An 18,482-nucleotide genomic window follows, 5' to 3' on the forward strand; every position below is an offset into this window, starting at 1 on the left:
AGAGAGAAGGCCATTAAAAATTAATAAAGGAAAATAAATTCAAATAAAAGCTAAAGCTGCCTCAGTAGCATAAAATACAGATGTGATACATCTTTGGGCACTTAAAAAAAAACCTGAAGTCCCTGGGGGGAAACAGAGTGGGAAGGAAACTAAGGGGTCAATCCTATTATCCACAACGATCTTGTGGATGTGAGTCAGTGACAGCGGATGCCCCATACACACTATACGATCCCCACGGCTGCGGGAACCTGGTGAGCGGGGTGGGGGGAGCGATGGCCATGCTGCCCTCTGTAATGTCTGTACATGCACAGCTGACGAAGGGGTCATTAATGTTGTTGGAAACATGCACACTGGGAGATATAATGAATATATGAATATGAAAGGGGCTGACGTTTCAGTATTTACAATGAGAACAAATAACAGCCAAGCAGAAAGACCAATCAAAAGCTAGGGTTCCATGACTGCAGTTTCTAATTTTTCCTATCTTAAGCTCATCTCTTCCAACAGCAGCAGGTACGACCATATTAGTACTGTAGTAACACTGATGCAGATAAGTTATCTGTAATAGCAGGCTCTAGCATTGTTTGCATGCACTATTTGGCCAGGCACTAATAGCGCACATTTAAGAATTACACAGAATTTTATCCACCTATGCTTTAACATAAAATAATCGTATACAAAAGGTAGAGATGGAATGCATCATACTTACACCTATAATATTTGGATGACTTAATTCTTGTAGAAGCTTTATTTCTCTTAATGCTGTTCTGTTTATGCCTGTAAAGCAAACAATATAAAGGTCATTATAAACTAGCAAAAACGCACACAGAAGATATCAATGAATATATATATTTTGTGAGTTTCAGCACTACCTTCCATTTATGGAGTAAGTGTGTGCAGCCCTGTCCCATGGTTATGCTATATATATATATATATATATAGATAGATAGATAGATAGATAGATAGATAGATAGATAGATAGATAGATAGATAGATAGATAGATAGATAGATAGATAGATAGATAGATAGATAGATAGATAGATAGATAGAGAGAGAGAGAGAGATATATATATATATATATATAGATATATATATATAGATAGAAATAGAAGACACAGGCATCCGGCACAGCCTCCTAGTTGAAATACTTCCGTGGGTGCCCGTGTAGATACATACAGAACCCGCCAGACAGCACTTCCACTGGATAAATGTGTAAAAAGTTTTAATGTAACATTTCAATACTGGTAAGTATTTTCATCAGACAACAGTTGTCTAATATTCATATTCAAGGGTGGCACTCCAATGCTGTCTGAAACATAATCTAATAAAATATACTGCCTTCCGATAGTTGTCGACACGGCGTGTCAACACTGATACAATGTGCTGTATGTACTGTACATATCCAGAAGTCTACATTTCGGGGAATGTATCCCCTTCATCAGGACTCCATTAGATCTGAAAAGTACACATCTGGATATATATACATACAGCACTATTTTTTAACTTTACTTAAGTCTCCCAGGTGCCATCCTTTCTACCATGGGCTATATGTGAGAGGCGAACACCTCTGGGAAAGGTACCCGAAGCAAAACTGCCCAGGCTAAGCTGCACTTTTTATGATCATTTTATTGTTTGAATTTTTTTTTTAAGTAATTTAAAATGGTTCACTACTAGACAGACATACCACTTTCAGACACATGAATGTGCATCAACCCGGGATTTTGGTATGTCTGAAAGAGTCAACCCGGGTGTTAAAACCCAGGTCTCTGACCCTTCTTTTTACCTGGGATTTTCGACCTGGGTTGACCTTTGCAGACATAAAAAAACCTGGGTTTTTCAGCAAATTACTGGGTAGAACTGCTTCCTCCAGTAATTTGCTGCTGCAAGTGTGAAAGGGTGCAGGGCTGCACCCGGGAAAATGACCCAACAGTCAAACTGCCGGGTAATTCCCAGGTAGTATGTCTAAAAGGGGTATAAAGCAGGCTCATGCTGCATAAACAGAGTCTCAACAAGGTCACAATCCCCCCTCCTCCCCATTTTTCCTTCATTTTTAAGCGATCTAAATAGATTGCTGTAATCGCCCCATGTGTATGGCCCATAGAAGCCTAAAGCCCACATGAAATGCCTACAAGAACATGTTAGCCATGCAGCACTCTTACCCCTTTCACACCGCAGCTATAACCCGATATTTTGCTGATTTTTAACAGTTTCAAAACAGTTATATCTGCAGTGAAAAAGAACTAGTTTTAAAATTACTGGTTCAAGAAAACCGGTAATTCAAAACGGTTTAAAAGAAGGATCTTACACAGTTCAGACCCTTTATTTATGCAGTGTGAACAGGTCTGAACCGGTATTTTGGACCCCACACCGGGTCCCCCCTCCCCTGGTACTTGCCAGCGCTGTCCGGGCAGTGGGGTCTCCCTCACCCCCTCCCCTGGTACTTGCCAGCGCTGTCCAGGCAGCAGGGTCCCTTCAGTGAATGGGAACTAGTAGCGATACTATTGCACATCCGCCGCAGGGACCCCGCCGCGCACTGCCCATTCGCCGAGGGGACCCTGCTGCCTCTCCCGCAATGCATGGACCCTGCTGCCCGGACAGCGCTGGCAAGTACCAGGGGAGGGGGGGGGGGGGGGACGACCCTGCTGCCTGAACTGCGCCAGCAAGTACCAGGGAATGGGTGAAAGCAGGTTCAAAGTAAAAGGTACAAAAACGGTAATTAACCAGTAATATACCGTTTACAACATGCAATGTAAAAGGGGTTTAGCTTGCCCTTACCAGTATTAAGAAACGTTTCAAAAACCGGGTCAAAGAAGGTTTTGCAGTGTGAAAGCAGCATCTGTATTAAACACCTCTAAGGCTTTACTGAACACTTACCAAAAAATAAATAAAAAGGATTTTAACAAATCTCACTGTCAAAATAAATGACACAGAGTAACATATTCCATTCTAAACTACTGAGCAACAAAAGAAGCATCTCCTGTAACCAGCACGAGGAGCGGAAGATAAATGGCTTGTGGTGCTGGCAATACAGAGTCACAATGTAGCTGTGTTTGTCCATGGTCACACTGAGATTGAGGTCACAGTGACCAGAACATTCCCAGACTTCTCCTAAGCAGCCACATAAACCCCACAGCAGGGGCTAGGAGGGGGTGACCAGATCAGCTGTGTGTAAATAGAATACATCAAACTGATTTTATTTTACTGGAGACGGGAAAAAGAACAAAAAGAGACATGCAAGGAAGAATTTGCTCTATATGTAAGTAGTAACCACCACCTACAGCTGTGCAGATATCCTTCGCCTTCTCAGTCATCTACTCCCCACCCCGTCATTACACGGAATATAACACAGGTCTGCACGGAACACAAGTGCATCCTAGGGCCTCCTTTGGACACTGGGCCTCATCTGCCCACATAAGAAGAAAACCCTCCCTGTGCATGTGAGCGAATTGCACATACTGTATATGGTTATCCTGTCGCACGTCCATACGCAATTCAGACCGGCTGACTGAATCCAGCACTGACACCACAGATCCTCCCATGAAACACCGGGGCATGCATGCGTTTGTTCTGACACTCCCAAACGTTGACTTCCTGTCAGTCAAACTGCGAGGGTATTACCATAACTTTCGCTATTTCTGCCTCTATTTTGATTTGTGCATGCGCGTTGCGATTTATACGCATGTGCAGTCATGGTGGGAATCGAACCCATGACCTCAGTGCTGTGAGGCAGTAATGCTAACCATTACACTATCCGTGCTGGCGATCGACTCTGAATTTATAAAGGCCCTGTATTTATAAAGGCCCATACACACTGGGCGACTGAGCTGAAAGCAGCTCAGTTTACTCGGTTTAGCTACTTTCAGCTCGAAAGCCGCCCAATGTGTACGGGGCAGCGATGAACGGTGAGTGCTTATGCGCGCTAGCGCATCATCGCTGGAACGGCTGCTCATCTGCAGGTATTACCAGCAGATGAGCGATGGGGTGAACGGCTTTCCATAGCATTCTGTTATGGAAAATCGCTTAAATGGGCAAAAAAAACGCTGAGTGCATGCACTGAGCGTTTTTCGGGCCAGAAAATTTTCCCATCATCGGTCAGCATACATGCTGGGCAAAATCGCCCAGTGTGTATGGCCCTTAAATAGTCATAATAAACAGTGTTTGATGAAACAAGTATGCCAATTTGCATGTATGGACTCACAATTGCTAGGTTCAAGGCCTATCTGCTACTATGGCATGGGAAATGTATGCTTCTGGCAAGGATACCAGTTCCAATTGTATTCCAGGTGAATGGCCAAGGATGAAACAAATAAAAAATAATAAACCCTTGTCATGTTGACCTTAAGCATTGTTGAGTTAGAGTGTAGTGCAGGGGTGGCGAAACCAGCCCTCGAGATCTACCAACGGTCCACGTTTTCCAGGTTACCTAGCTGGTGCACAGCTGTAGTCATTACTAACTGTCACATTTTCAAACCTGCTGCATTCATTCCTACTATAGGTCCACAGGTTGCCAGGAAAACATGCACCGTTCTTAGATCTTAAGGACAGGTTTGGCCACCCCTGGTGTAATGTATACAGAAAGGCAGTTGTCTATTCTTATTTATTTTAAATAAGGGTTTTGTCAAAGACCGCCTCCTAATATCCGTCACATTTAAGCTGTGTACACACGGGGGCGATAGGGGTTGAACTCTCTGGAAATATGGTCGCTGGCGACCATATTGCCAGTGATTGGGAGTGTGCCCCCGGCGATAAATCGCTGGGTGCGCGCTCCCGTTTTCAGCCCTGTTCTAATCGCTGGTCGCAAGAGCTTGCTCCTGCGTCCAGCTGATTACCTCTGCAGCACCGCCCGGCACAGGTTCCTTTTCATCAGCGACCATCTCTGGTCGCTGATGAAAAGGAGAAACTGAGCAATATATCTCCCCTGTGTGTAAGGGGCTTTACATTGCAGGCCCATAATCTCAGTCACTTACAAACTAAATTGCAATGCCAACTTACTGTCCTTCACATGTCATTAATAGTGGACAACATCACACAAACGGTTAGAGAGGACTCACCATCCTTGGCTTCTGCTCGGTGACCTAATTTAATCTATAGAAGAGAAAAAGAAAAAGCAAACACATACATTATACAGAGCTTTCACTAAATAACACATATGCAAGTAAAAATCAGCCAGCTAAATACATCATCAAGATAATGAAAAACTACAGACGCCAAACCTAGTAGTATCAAAGTATATACATGTTATGTGCTGTGCTACTAAGCACTGTCACATAGATGTATTATGTCAGCATATATCGTGCAGGTCTAACGCTTTCTGCTTTGCCTCTTTACCCAAGCAAGCAGGAGCAATCGCACCAAGACGTACTGTATTACCATCTCAAACTCCAGTGTGGGGGAGAGGCAACTCCCGCATCTGGCTATCCCTGCTAGAGCACATCAGCCTAGTGCTGCGACTATCCCTGGCCTGCTCCAGTGTGTAGCTGTCAATCCTAGCACTGGGCGGTACTCAATTCCCCTGACGGCAAGCAGTGCCAATAGCTCACCATCAGAATATTCAACTGCCTCCCCTTCACTCGCTGTTTCCACCTCGCTGGTTCTTTTCCGCAAGGAGGAAACGTTGAGTGTGGCCATCAAAACCACTCTGTTTAAGGGGATCCTCGTCGTCCTCTGGCGGCAGGGATTTCTCCCAAACATTGAATATGGTGAGGGGGGGGGGGGGGGGGCAAGGATGGCTTTTCTTTGCCAAAAATAAGCCGTCCTCGCCGTACAAAGACCCCCTTGCGGCCGCACTCTATGCACCCCATTGAGGTGCATCGCACCTTAGGAACAAATAGCAATGATCGTGTGGTAAAATCTCTACCATTTCCTGAACCTCTCTAGAGAACAGTTACCTGCATAAGGGAACATTTATACATTTCCTATATTTATATATTGAATGGCAGCATATAAGGTGTTTTGGTGCATTAAGGTATAGCCGTGTCCAAAAGTATGCTGAATAAATCTACTGACTTAACACATGCATATGGGAATCTTCCACAACATTCTAGAAGATGAGACCCACAGTTTTTAAATTTAATATTTCCCCTTTATATTATACCCCTTTTCCACTGCCACAATAAACTGGGTTACAGTATTCCTGGGTTACTCTTGGTCATGACTCAGTGTAAAAGGGGCTGTGAAAGCAGCGAATTATACTCACCGATAATTCCATTTCTTCTTAGAGATCCCATGGCAGCCATAACACTGGGATATCCTCCCTTTCCTCTAGTTTAGACAGGATGTTTTTCTAGGGACCGCCCACCTGGTGGTATATAACCTCACTCCTCCCCTTCCTCCTTGTCTTTCGAGTGTCTCCGTATTTAGGTCCCTGGAAAAACACTACAAGGGGAGGGCATTCTGATGGCTGCCATGGGATCTCTAAGAAGAAATGGAATTATCGGTGAGTATAATTCGCTGCTTTCTTCTACGATCCCCATGGCAGCCATAACACTGGGACATACCCAAGCAGAATACAGGGTGGGAAACCATAAATGCAATATGATTTACTTAGCAAGTGACCTTGCAAGACAGGACCCCCAAGTGGGCGGTAGCAACATTTAAAGCATAATGTTTAGAGAACGTATGAATAGATGACCAAGGTGTTGCTTCACAAATGTCCTTTCTGGAAACCTGAGTCTTCCTAGGCCATGAAGTCTCCACAGCTCTGGTTGAGTGTTTCTTGATTAACACCGGAACCTCTCAAACCTAATTTTTTTTTTTTTTATATGAATATAATTAGGTCTCTAATCCATATAGAGATGGTCTGAATTGTGGGAACACAAGCTTCTTATTTTCTTCTATGATCACAAATAAATGTTTTGATGGTCTTATGTCATTCTGTTTAAGTAAATGCCAATACTTCTGACTAGGTCCGGTGTATACCAGTCTTCATCTCTCGTTCTTAGGTTCATGATGAAAAGCCAGTAGTACAATATCCTGATTCAGATGGAACCAGTAATCACCTAGGGTAGAAATATTAGCATGCGTCCTAGGTACAACTTTATCCAGCAAAAGGTTTAGGTATGGTTCTTAAATCCACAAGCCTATAAATCACATACTTAAGACATAACTGCTACTAAAAAAAAAAAAATCTTCCAAGTCAAGAATTTGAGAGGATTTTCTAGTAATGGTTCAACGAGTTTTCATTAATGCATACGACCTAATTCAAGTCCCAAGGAACCACTAAGGATTTGATGGGCAGACACATTATTTTAATGGTGTAGCAGAATTTCTTAATTACAATACCATCTGCCAATCTCCTATCTAGGAGTACACTTAGGCCACTATCTGTCCTCTATGGGTGAAAGAGTTAGGCCTGGAGAGAAACCATTACGCAGGAATTGTAGGACTTGCGCCATCGCAGAGTTCCTTATAATAGGTGTGCGAAAAACCTTCCTTTCTTGTAATAGAATCTGGGTTACTTGCTCTGACAAAAACTTCTGTCTTAACAGGTTCCATTCAAATCACCAATCCTCCAAGCATAATCGTGCTGGATCTAGATGGTATATCTGACCCTGATGTAGAAGGTCTGGCATAATTGGTAATGTCCAGGGTACCTGCATTGCCTTTTTTAAGGCTATTGTGAACCACATTCCCCTTGGCCAAAATGGGGAGGACTGCTATATCCTCCCCCTGATCCTATTGGCTTTAGGATGCGACAGAGGAAAAAAGGAGGTAACATATCCTAGGTGACAATTCAACCGAATTAGAAAAGGTGTCCACTGCATATGTTCTGGAAAGATAGAATCTGTAATAGAGTGCGTCTGCTTCTTGTTGACATGAGTTGCCATCAGGTCCACATCTGGCTGCCAAAACTTGTTTATGAACCACAGGAAAACTGTTGCTCAATTCCCAAAAAGGATTTTGCTTCTGCTGATGTATTTGCCAATGTATTTTCTCATCCGGCCTTTGATGGTTCATATATGCTTATGACCGTAACATTGGCTGAAAAGACTCTAAGATAAGCATTGATCTATTCTTTGAAGTAATATTTTGCCTCTCTTAAGTTTGACGACATCAGACTTTCTTTAAAAGACCAGTTTACTCATCCTGTGCGACGTATAATTTGCGCTCCCCAGCCTGGTGAACTTGTGTCTGTGGTCAGTATAAAAAACCCAGGTTGATCTGGATATAAAGCTGTTTGCCAAGTTTGTTTGCTCACAAGACTAGAGATGCTTTACCTTTGTACAGTTACTTCATATTTTTAAAGGAGCACACTAGATGGCCAAGTGGTTCTTATCTGCCGTCAAATTTTATGTTTCTAGTTTCTGGACAACAGTTACTTCTTATATATGGAAAAATACTCCCAACTTCTTATCTTCATCCTTCCTAGGAGTTCGATACCCAAGATTTAAAGAAGATCATCAGCCCCTGTGTTAGACTCTGGGTCCTTGAACTTCTTTCTTTTGAAAAAGAGTACTTTTCTTCGTGTCTACATGTACACCCAAAAATTGACTGTTCTGAGTTGGATGCAACTGCCTTTCCTCACAATTTATGATCCAACCATGGCGCTGCAGGAATTGTATTACATACTTTCTTACTTCTTCTGAACTGGTTGGAACCAGAACATTGTTTAAATATGGCCAATCTGAATACACTGCTCTCCCAGATGTGCGATCAAGGTAATTAGACCCTTTGTAAATATTCTTGGCAATGTAGCTAGGCCAATGGTAAGCAGGTAAATAGGAAGCATCAGTCCTGTATACAGAATTGTAGGAACTTCTTGTCTTCTTCACTGACTGGTATATAATACAGTACAGTATATGTTTTTCAGACTGAAATTTTCTTACCCTGACAATGTATTTAGGAGCTTTATCCAAGATAACTCTCAATCCTCCTGTACCTATCTTCCCTAAAGACGGGTTAGAGTAAAGGCCTTTCTTTCTCTGGGTAACGATTCTATTCACTTGATATTCCCGGCAGTCTGGACTCAAAATAAAATAAAAAATTTCCCTTTGGATACTGTAGAAATGATATGTTGTAGTCTTGTTGAATTACACCAATGACCCATTTGTCATGAATAGACATTTTACACTTTTCCACAAAAGTCAGAACCCAGACTCCTACTAGAATAGAGCGGTTAACATTATCTGGGTTCTTCCTATATGACTGCCAAAAGGAATGTTGTGATGTTCCAAAGATCCTCTTCCGCTATCTTGTCAGCCTAGTCTATAGCTCTTGACATCCTTAAACTGTTGTCTGGATGATTTAGGTAGAGGAATCTATTCAGTCTTTCTGGGGTAGTCTGACAGACTGTCCCGTAAGCTTAAGAACCCCAGCATCCTGCTAAGTAGCAGATAATCTTCCGAGAGTAAAAGTAGCCAGTCTGCACGTCACATAAGTAACCCCAATACTCTTCTTGCAGTAACTCCAGCAGCCATGGACCAAGCTGAGAACAAGATCACATCCAGAGAGGCTTTACATAGAAATTATGCAGAGAGCGGTTGAATTTATAATTATTATTATAATTTTTTTTTTTTTTTTTATATCCTATAATCATTATGCACAGAAGAGCACCAAACTCAGAGACCTAGATGCTGAAAATGGATACACCCAAGTTTAACCCCTTGAGTGCCAAGTGAATCAGCCAAAACAGGCGACATTGCCAAAAAAACATTTCTATTAATCATAATGACTTGTAATGTTTGGCTTATATAGGATAGATATATATCTATATATATATATATATATATATATATATATATATATATATATATATATATATATATATATATATATATATATATATATATATATAATATATATAATTTTTTAAAACAAATGTGAGCTGTGCTATTTTTTTCTTTTTAGCAGATATTTTGCACATCTCCCACAAATGTTAACACTCAAAAGAGTTCATGGCCACTGCAGAAGGAACATGCAATTTAAGGGAATTCTCCAAACTTCTATCAACAGCGTCCTTAAAGGACACATTCTCCTCCAAGGTATAGCAGTTCCTGAAGTTCATTCAGTAGTATCTACTTAAGGTATAATACACCAGTTCAGGATTTGCTCATCACCAATAGGATACAGGTGTTCTACCATGGATAATTGTCCTTGCTTTTTTATCAAGGTTCTGCCATTCCTTGGATATTAACCCCTTCATTACTTAATGAATAGGAAAGCCTCTACTCAAACACTCCTTAGCTGCCAAGATCAGATGAGATCGGGCCTATGCAGAGTGGTATGGCTGTAGGGATCGGGCCTATGCAGAGTGGTATGGCTGTAGGGATCGGGCCTATGCAGCATGGAATGCTGTAGGTCTTAGAATCTATAGTCAAATAAAAAGGTCTTGATTTTCTGAAGGCCACATCTTTATAGTTTATGGTTTTACAAAAGTTTTCAACATACTTTCTACCATAACAATATTAAAAGATCCTGGTAACTTTATCTCTCCAGATCCATAACTGGAAACCTCTCCAGGAAGAACAGCACCTTCATAGTTAAAACCAGCCTGAGATCTTGACCTCTTATAACCCTGCAGCTCCAATGCAATAGATTAGGTTGACTAGACACAGCTGCAGCTTGTTCCTCACAGTCATCACAGAGATGCAGAGAAAGGAGCTGGATTTTTCTTAGGTGCAGGCACATTAAGAAAGATAACAAAAATAGCCTATCACTAACCAGCTAAATAGAAATAAAAACACTAATGCCCTTAAAAAGGGGCTTACCTCGTTTGGGCATTTTCAGGCTTTTGGGGGGGAAGGCATTTCCATCTCTCCAGTGCTCCAGCACAAGGAGAGACTTGCTTCTAGCATTTTTTGCTGCAAGAATAGGCATCTCAGTGCCATTTTAAAATATGTATTCCTTCTGCACATGCGTACCCCCTGGCACGGCCTTCTGGACTTCGAAAGATGCCAGACATAGTAAGAATAGTGCTGATCATAAGTGCCAGGGACGCGACACAGCATCTGGCACCTGGCAGTTGCTGTACTGGGGTCATGCTGCACAGCAGGGCTCTCTGGCCATTCAGTAGCAGACATGTGGCTCTTAGCACTTGGTGAACTGCAGATACATAATGGCCCTTGGCACCATCGTGGCTTGGTACTCGCGGCGTCCGCAATCCTCAATGCGGCTCCAGTGCAGTTTTGGCAGCTACAGCCGAATAAACAGACGGGCAGGACTCTATAAAGGCCACACTCCCTAAAAAGTACCAAGTCCTAGTATACAACGGGCAGGATTCTATACAGGCCACACTCCCGGATACTCTTCTTCCCCCCGGGGAGCCACCCCTTTCAGCTCCATGCTGAGATAGAGGTAAGCCCTAGTTGGAAAGAAAAATAACACTCCCTACCTATCCAAACTAGTTAGGAGACAGGAGAAAAAGACAAGGAGGAAGGGGAGGAGTGAGGTTATATACCACCAGGTGGGCGGTCCCTAGAAAAACATCCTGTCTAAACTAGAGGAAAGGGAGGATATCCCAGTGTTATGGCTGCCATGGGGATCGTAGAAGAAAATAACCTTGGTCAATTGACTCCAGAAACCTGGCCCCAGTAGCTACTAAGGTCAGACACAAGTACGGGTGCAGTGTGAACGGCGCAACACAGGTTATGTTTAAAAGCTGCTGATTGGCTGTGTATGCACAGGTCAACCTTAAGGGTGTCGGAGTGACATGCATGGCAAAGTGGTGTAAGTCATCGGCCACTAACAGTAGAGTAGGTTGCGTTGTTAATTGTGTTTTTCATGTTTCTTGTCCATGTATCTCAAAAATTGGAGTCACTGAGGAAAAGCAAATGTAATATTCTGAATCAACACCACAATTTTACCCCCAAATTGCACTAATATAATGTGCACTAAAATAATCTTTGATTGGTCTTACGTGATAACCTCACCAATAACATAATGTGGGTGTTGCTATTTTTTAATATTCAGCAACTGTAATTGTGTCTTACATTAGGGTGGAGTTGCTAATATTTTGGCACAAAACTAGTCAGACCTGTTGCTATTGTGTTCCAAAAACAAAGAAATGTCTAGGGCAACACCAATCTGCTGAAAAAATCATTGCAGTTCAGTTACTATGACACCTGTAACACAAGACCATACAAATTCCTAGCGTTAACCCGATTAGAGGGGCGGGTAAAGAGTGAGGATCCAGTGGCAGATGTATTATGCAGTGATATGGGCGGAGAAGTGAGACAGTTACCGAAGGCAACCAGTCAGCTGTTCTCTATCCTTTTACAGTATGCAAATAATAGATGCTACTTCAGTGCTGATTAGTTGCTGTGGACCATTTCTTCATCTTCATACATCTGCCCCTCAGTCTCTCTCTCTCTCTGCACATTTATGACAATATTCCAGCAAAGCCATCAGTTACACATTAGGGTTACTTTCTATTGTTTAAGAAAAAATAAATCTGTATATGCAATTCAGACAAACCTTTTTAATTGCCACAATTCGATCAGTGTTCTTATCTCTTGCTTTGTAGACTGTAGCAAACTAGAAATATAGATTTAAAAAAATTAATAATGGGGTAAATCTGAAAGACAAATCTCACGTGCACATGGGAGGAAGCAACACATATACACACAACATATATCAGATGTACGAGAGCTTCAATTAATCTAGAAGTAAAATGGTAGTATTAAAGCAGATTTATCTCCAGGTCTTAAGCTGGCCATACATCTACAGATCGATTGTCAGATTGGGCTGGTTGGAACAAAATCCTGGTAGTATCTAAAGGGCAGTTTGGCAGTTTTCCAGCATTTCAAAGCAAATGGGCAACTGTCATTTGCTCTCATCCATTACCAGGATTTTGTTCCAACCAGACAGATCTGACAATCGATCTGTAGAGGTATGGCTGGCTTTACCTCAATGCCTCTCCCCTCTGTGAATCTATATGCCAATCTATAGGGCAGCACAGATGGTGTAATGGTTAGCATTACTGCCTCACAGCACTAAGGTCATGGGATTGATTCCCACCATTGCTCTAAGTGTGCAGAGTTTGTATATTCTCCCCGTGCTTACGTGGGTTTCCTCCGGGTACTCCCGTTTCCTCCCACAATCCAAAAATATGCTGGAAGGTTAATTGGCGCCCAACAAAATTAACCCTAGAATGTCTGTGTGCGTGTACATGTGGTAGGGAATATAGAGTGTAAGCTCCACTGGGGCAGAGACAGATGTGAATGTTCAAATATTCTCTGTAAAACGCTGCAGAATATGTGTGAGCTATATAAGAAATACATAAATAAATAATAAACCCACTATAGAGTGTAAGCTCTTATGATCAAGACCCTCTTCCCTCATTTATTTCTATCATAAAGGGCACCGCAGGTTTGGGTTTACACAATGCTGCTTTATGACGGCATACGCAGCAGAGTTTATATAGCTTGTACCCTACATGCTGCAATGTTGTTTGCTGCAAATCTTTTGCACTACTTTTGTTTTGATTGCACGGTTTCAGCATCCATTGTGATGATAAAAAATAGTAAGAATAATAATAACATGCCAAGAAAACCACATAGGGTAGAGCAAAGTTATTTGATTTTTTTGTGGCCACATTAAAAAGGCTTTAAATCAGGTATGTCCAAACTATGGCCCTCCAGCTGTTGTGAAACTGCAAGTCCCATCACGCCTTGCTACAGTTTTTCTATCAGGGAAGGCTAAAACCATGGCAAGGCATGCTGGGATGTGTAGTTTTACAACAGCTGGAGGGCCATGCCTACGTCAAATGAACCAAATGAAAGAAAATCTGTCTGGAAGAATATACAGGTTGAGTATCCCTTATCCAAAATGCTCGGGAACAGAAGAATTTTGGATAACAGATTATTCCGTATTTAGGAATATTTTTAATGAGGTATCTTGCATTTATGTTGTATAAGCACATCAAACACATGAAATACACACAAATATATTTTATTTGTGAAAAGTTTGTGTACTATCTCAGGTACTGAATTTGAATGCCAAGCAATCATGTCCTTGCACATATTTAGTGCCAGTTACGTGTTATTTCCCCAGTAATGCCAGTTACAGATGTCCCCAGTAGGTTTTTTAGCAAAAAACAACAAATAAAAGTACATTTTGGAGACTATGGTTTTCGAAATAATTTGGATAAGGGATACTCAACCTGTACTTATCTGTGTGTATCAAGGCCTATTTCCCTAATTTGCTGATCAGTATAAAATCACAGGCATTTTCACTTGTTTTTTAGTACATTTTCATCCATACCTTTTCACTTATTTTCCCTGTCAAATTGGCATGGGCGAAAACGGACCCAAAATCGGGAGAAAATGCCCGTGAATCCAACAAAAAACATGTATCGGCGGTAAATTCAATTTTATTAAGTAGCCATAACTACATTCTCGGACATTTTTTATTCTACTAGAGAAAGGGGCAATGGTGGCTTACTCCTAGTAAAAATTAGGTATATTTTGCCACTTAAACACAATGGTACTACAGTGTCTGCTTAATTTGTCAAGCACTAGAACACAAATGCCATATTGAAGCAATAGAGGCCTTTCAAAACCATTGTGGCTTCAATGGATCATCCCTGGGTCAAAAGCCTATGTTCAGCCAGGACTTTTTACTGGAGCTCGTCCCCTTCAGCGATTTAGTAACTGTGCTTATTACCAGCAGCATTATTAATATAGTACACCATATTAATATAGTACCCTCCTCTGTTACTGGCAGCCTATCTCTACCAGCAACAGGGCTGTTGTGACATGTGTGACGGCCAGTCTGTGCATGCACGTGACACTGTCACCCAGCTCTTCTTAATGTGCCCATACACCGAGCGGATTTGGGCTGATTGCGACGAATCGGGACGTGAAATCAGCTCGGTTTGACATCCCCTCAGGTCCGATGCGCATCGGACCCGAGCAGGTGGTCGGACCTGCTGGCCATCCGACCACCCTGAGACTTCTTAAGTGTGCAGCGGGGGGCGGGCTAGGGGGTCCGGCCAGCTGATTGGGTGGTGGGCGCGGGCAGCAGCGGATGGGAAGCGGTGTGGGGTGGGCAGCGGGGTGGCGAATAGCGCTACTCACTCAGTTCCCATCTGCTGCATGGACCCGCTGACCAGCGCCGCAGGGACCTTGCTGCACCCCACATGCCGCAGGGACCCCGCTGCCCGCCCCCACCACTGCCAGCTCCCCAGGGATATACACGCAATAAATCGCATGCACTTTACTGCATGTATAATTTGGCACATCAAGTGCCAAATCGTAAGCAACCTCCTGGGGAGCTGCCGGGGTTGGGATCATTTGGTCTACAGCATGATGGTCGACCGTCATTAGGGAATGGGAAAAGGTCAACATGGTTATAGGTCGAAAGGTCATTAGTTTGACAGGTCAATAGTTCGACAGTCAAAAGGTCGACGTGGAGTTTTTTAGTTTTTTTTACCTAAATGTCAACACAGTCGACATGGACACAGTTTAAAGTGCACCGCATCCGCTCGGCACACTATTTTATTCTCCCACCACCTAGTTGATGGTAGGGCATGTAATACCGCCTGTCGGCACAGGTTAGCTAAAAAAAAAAACTGTGAAAGACCCCATGTCGACCTTTTGACTGTCCACCTAGACACTGTCGAACTAATGACCTGGCGAACTAATGACCTGTCGAACTAATGACCTGTCGAACTAATGACCTGTCGAACTAATGACCTGTCGACCTAGAAAAATGTCGACCTTTTCCCATGTCGACCTAATGACTGTCGACATCATGCTGTACACCAAATGACCGCATCCCAGCTGCCAGGGGTCTTTCAAGGGTAAACTGGTCCGACTGGTCCTAAGGACCAGTCGGACCCAGTGTATCCCCCATATCACCCATAGAAGGCTTTGCTGAATCGGAATGGTGCCCTGGGTCTCCACTGACAACAATGGATAAGGTATAGCTCATTTGTTAAATACTGAAGAACTTGAGGGTCTATTCATGAAGAAGTAAAAAGAGTGTAGTGTGATAGTGGGGAAGTTGCCCATGACAACCAATCAGTCGCTACATAGAATTTGGAAATTCCTCATCTTTGCAGCCACCACCTATGCTACAAAAATTTACACAGCATCATCGTCCGCTCACCACACTTCAGGCTTGGTGGCTCGCCACAACTTTACTAAAGGTAATAGATGATGGGGTACTCTTTACCTAGAAGGGCGCCCACGTTTTTGATCGTGGGCATCGTTAGTAAAAAAAAATCGCATCGGTCGCATCGCATGCGACGTGACCGACGCGATTTCCCATAGGGAACAATGTTAAATGTCCCAATTGACCCGATTTTCCTGTTCAATGTCTCAATTGACCCGATTTTCCATAGGAAACAATGTAAAATGGCCCACAGAGGCCAAATAGGCACCCTGAAGTGTGAAATGGCCCCCACAATTAGGTCACCCCACGATCAACGTCAACCCGAAGCGTGGCGAGCGCAGCGGTACGCGTCCTACGACCTTTTCATACCCCCACTATCCACGTCGGTGTGGAGTTGAGAATAGAAAGTGTGGCGAGCGCAGCGAGCCACCGAGCCCCGCGAGGGGACACGGACAGCTGTGAAGCCCGCGAGGGGACGCGTATACCTCGCCACACTTTCTATTCTCAACTCCACGCCGACGTGGATAGTGGGGTATGAAAAGGTCGTAGGACGCGTACCGCTGCGCTCGCCACGCTTCGGGTTCACGTTGATCGTGGGGTGGCGTTAACAATTGTGGGGGCCATTTCACACTTCAGGGTGCCTATTTGGCCTCTGTGGGCCATTTAACATTGTTTCCTATGGAAAAATCGGGTCAATTGAGACATTGAACAGGAAAATCGGGTCAATTGGGACATTTAACATTGTTCCCTATGGGAAATCGCGATTTTTTAGTGCATGCGATGCCCGCCCTTCTAGGTAAAGAGTACCGATGATGGTGTGGACACAGGATCTGTAACGGTTCCCTCTGCGAAAAATCATTACATAGCGGAGGACAATGGTGAATTACATAGCGGAGGACAATGATGAATACATCGGCTAAGGTAACTACTGGCGTAGCAGTGGCCGCAAAGATGAGGAAGTACCTATAATTTTATTGAATGCACTTCAAAAATGTTACTTTAAAGCTGATTGGTTGCCATTGGCAACTAGCTCACTGGCTCACTTCTCCATTGTTTCACGAATAGACCTCAGAATGTCTTGAGTGACTGCGAAAGTGGTTACGTTTCACTATTAAATCGGGCCCTATTAATACCTTAATTATTAACAGTTTCTTATATAGCGCACACATATTACGCAGCACTTTACAGATAATATTTGAACACTGCAATTGAAGTAACACTCCCCGCCAATAGATATATCCCTAACAGCTGTACTTATCCTAGCCTGCAGCTGTGGAACTACATATCCCAGCACAATTCTCCATCCTGTCAGAGTAAAAGTCCTAGGTATGTCACCTACCTGACCCTCTCCTAAAAACTCCAGCTTCTCATACTGCTTAGACCGAGACCGTACTTCTACGCCGCCACCTGCCGCCTCCATCACCCCTGAGCTGCCGTCGCCGCCGCCTCCACCACCAGCCTGACAGCACCGGCATTTACTGCAGGCCACGCCCACACCTCTACATCCGGGCGTCGATGTGACGGAGCCACGCCTACCAGACCTCAGCTAACCCTAGAGGTCCAGGCAGTAACGACATCTTTGCAGTGGTCTTTAGCAGTCAATTGATCGAATCCACGGCAAAATGGCGGCGAACTCAGACTCTTCGTAGAATACGACAGACCCTGCAGGTGTTCAACGTATGTCGCACAGCGCAACCTCTAGTGTTTAAAGCAGGACATAACATGAGTCACATCCCCCCCGTCTCTGGCAGCAGCTGCGCTCTCTGACTTCCGGCTCGGCGTGCACGTGCTGCCATGTGCTGCTGCTGTTGGGGTTGCTATGGTTACTAGCACAATGCTGCTACCCTGGAAATCTGAAATATTTGCTCCAAAGCAATGCTTTGTATGAATAGTATGGAGCTTTTCCTCAGCAGTATACACATGCACTGCCTATTATAAAAGGGGTCAGACATGGAAGAGAACTGCAGTACAGTATATGCAATGTTGAGTGATCTCTAGTGTTGCCCATCAAAGACTTTGCCATCAATGGTCCTGGTGTTTTACATGATTAGAAACCATTAATGGTTGTCATTGGTGGTTGTCCTTTTCACATGTGGAAACCGTGATTGGCTTTAGCCATGATCAGTAGGCCTATTATGTACACCATTCGGCACTTACCATCTTTACCAAAATATCAATGATTGCTAATCCTAGAGATCAGAAAATTAGGTTGTGGTGGACAAAACATTTCACCATTCAGCTTCACTTCTGTATGAGCCCACTCCCAGGCTCCCATTGACTGGTTGCGCTCGAGTCTGGATGGGATATTATAAAGGAAAGACAACCTGAGTGCAGTTGTCCCAGGTACAGCGGCGTCTCAATGGAAAAGCCAGCACATATATTACATACAACTTTGGGCCTGTTTCAGACCTGTTTGCTGGGCTGCGTA

At 43.4% G+C, this 18,482-nt stretch overlaps 1 protein-coding gene across 2 annotated transcripts in view; it reads right to left on the minus strand.

The window, feature by feature from the left end:
- Positions 1 to 17,648, minus strand: part of CDK7 (cyclin dependent kinase 7) — a 32,261-nt gene extending 14,613 nt beyond the window's left edge. The window contains exons 1-4 of one of the 2 annotated variants that reach the window (XM_083152409.1): positions 17,394 to 17,648; positions 12,413 to 12,472; positions 5,053 to 5,086; positions 710 to 777 (exon numbers count right to left, since the gene is read on the minus strand). In XM_083152409.1, the coding sequence (XP_083008535.1) occupies positions 710 to 777; positions 5,053 to 5,086; positions 12,413 to 12,472; positions 17,394 to 17,474 (243 nt within the window). In that variant the 5' untranslated portion in view covers positions 17,475 to 17,648. The remainder of the gene's footprint in view (positions 1 to 709; positions 778 to 5,052; positions 5,087 to 12,412; positions 12,473 to 17,393) is intronic. The other variant, XM_083152418.1, reaches the window with a different exon arrangement.
- Between the last annotated feature and the right edge of the window lie 834 nt (positions 17,649 to 18,482).

Source organism: Crinia signifera, chromosome 1, assembly GCF_055691185.1.
Source record: "Crinia signifera chromosome 1, ASM5569118v1, whole genome shotgun sequence".
NCBI lineage: Eukaryota > Metazoa > Chordata > Amphibia > Anura > Myobatrachidae > Crinia > Crinia signifera.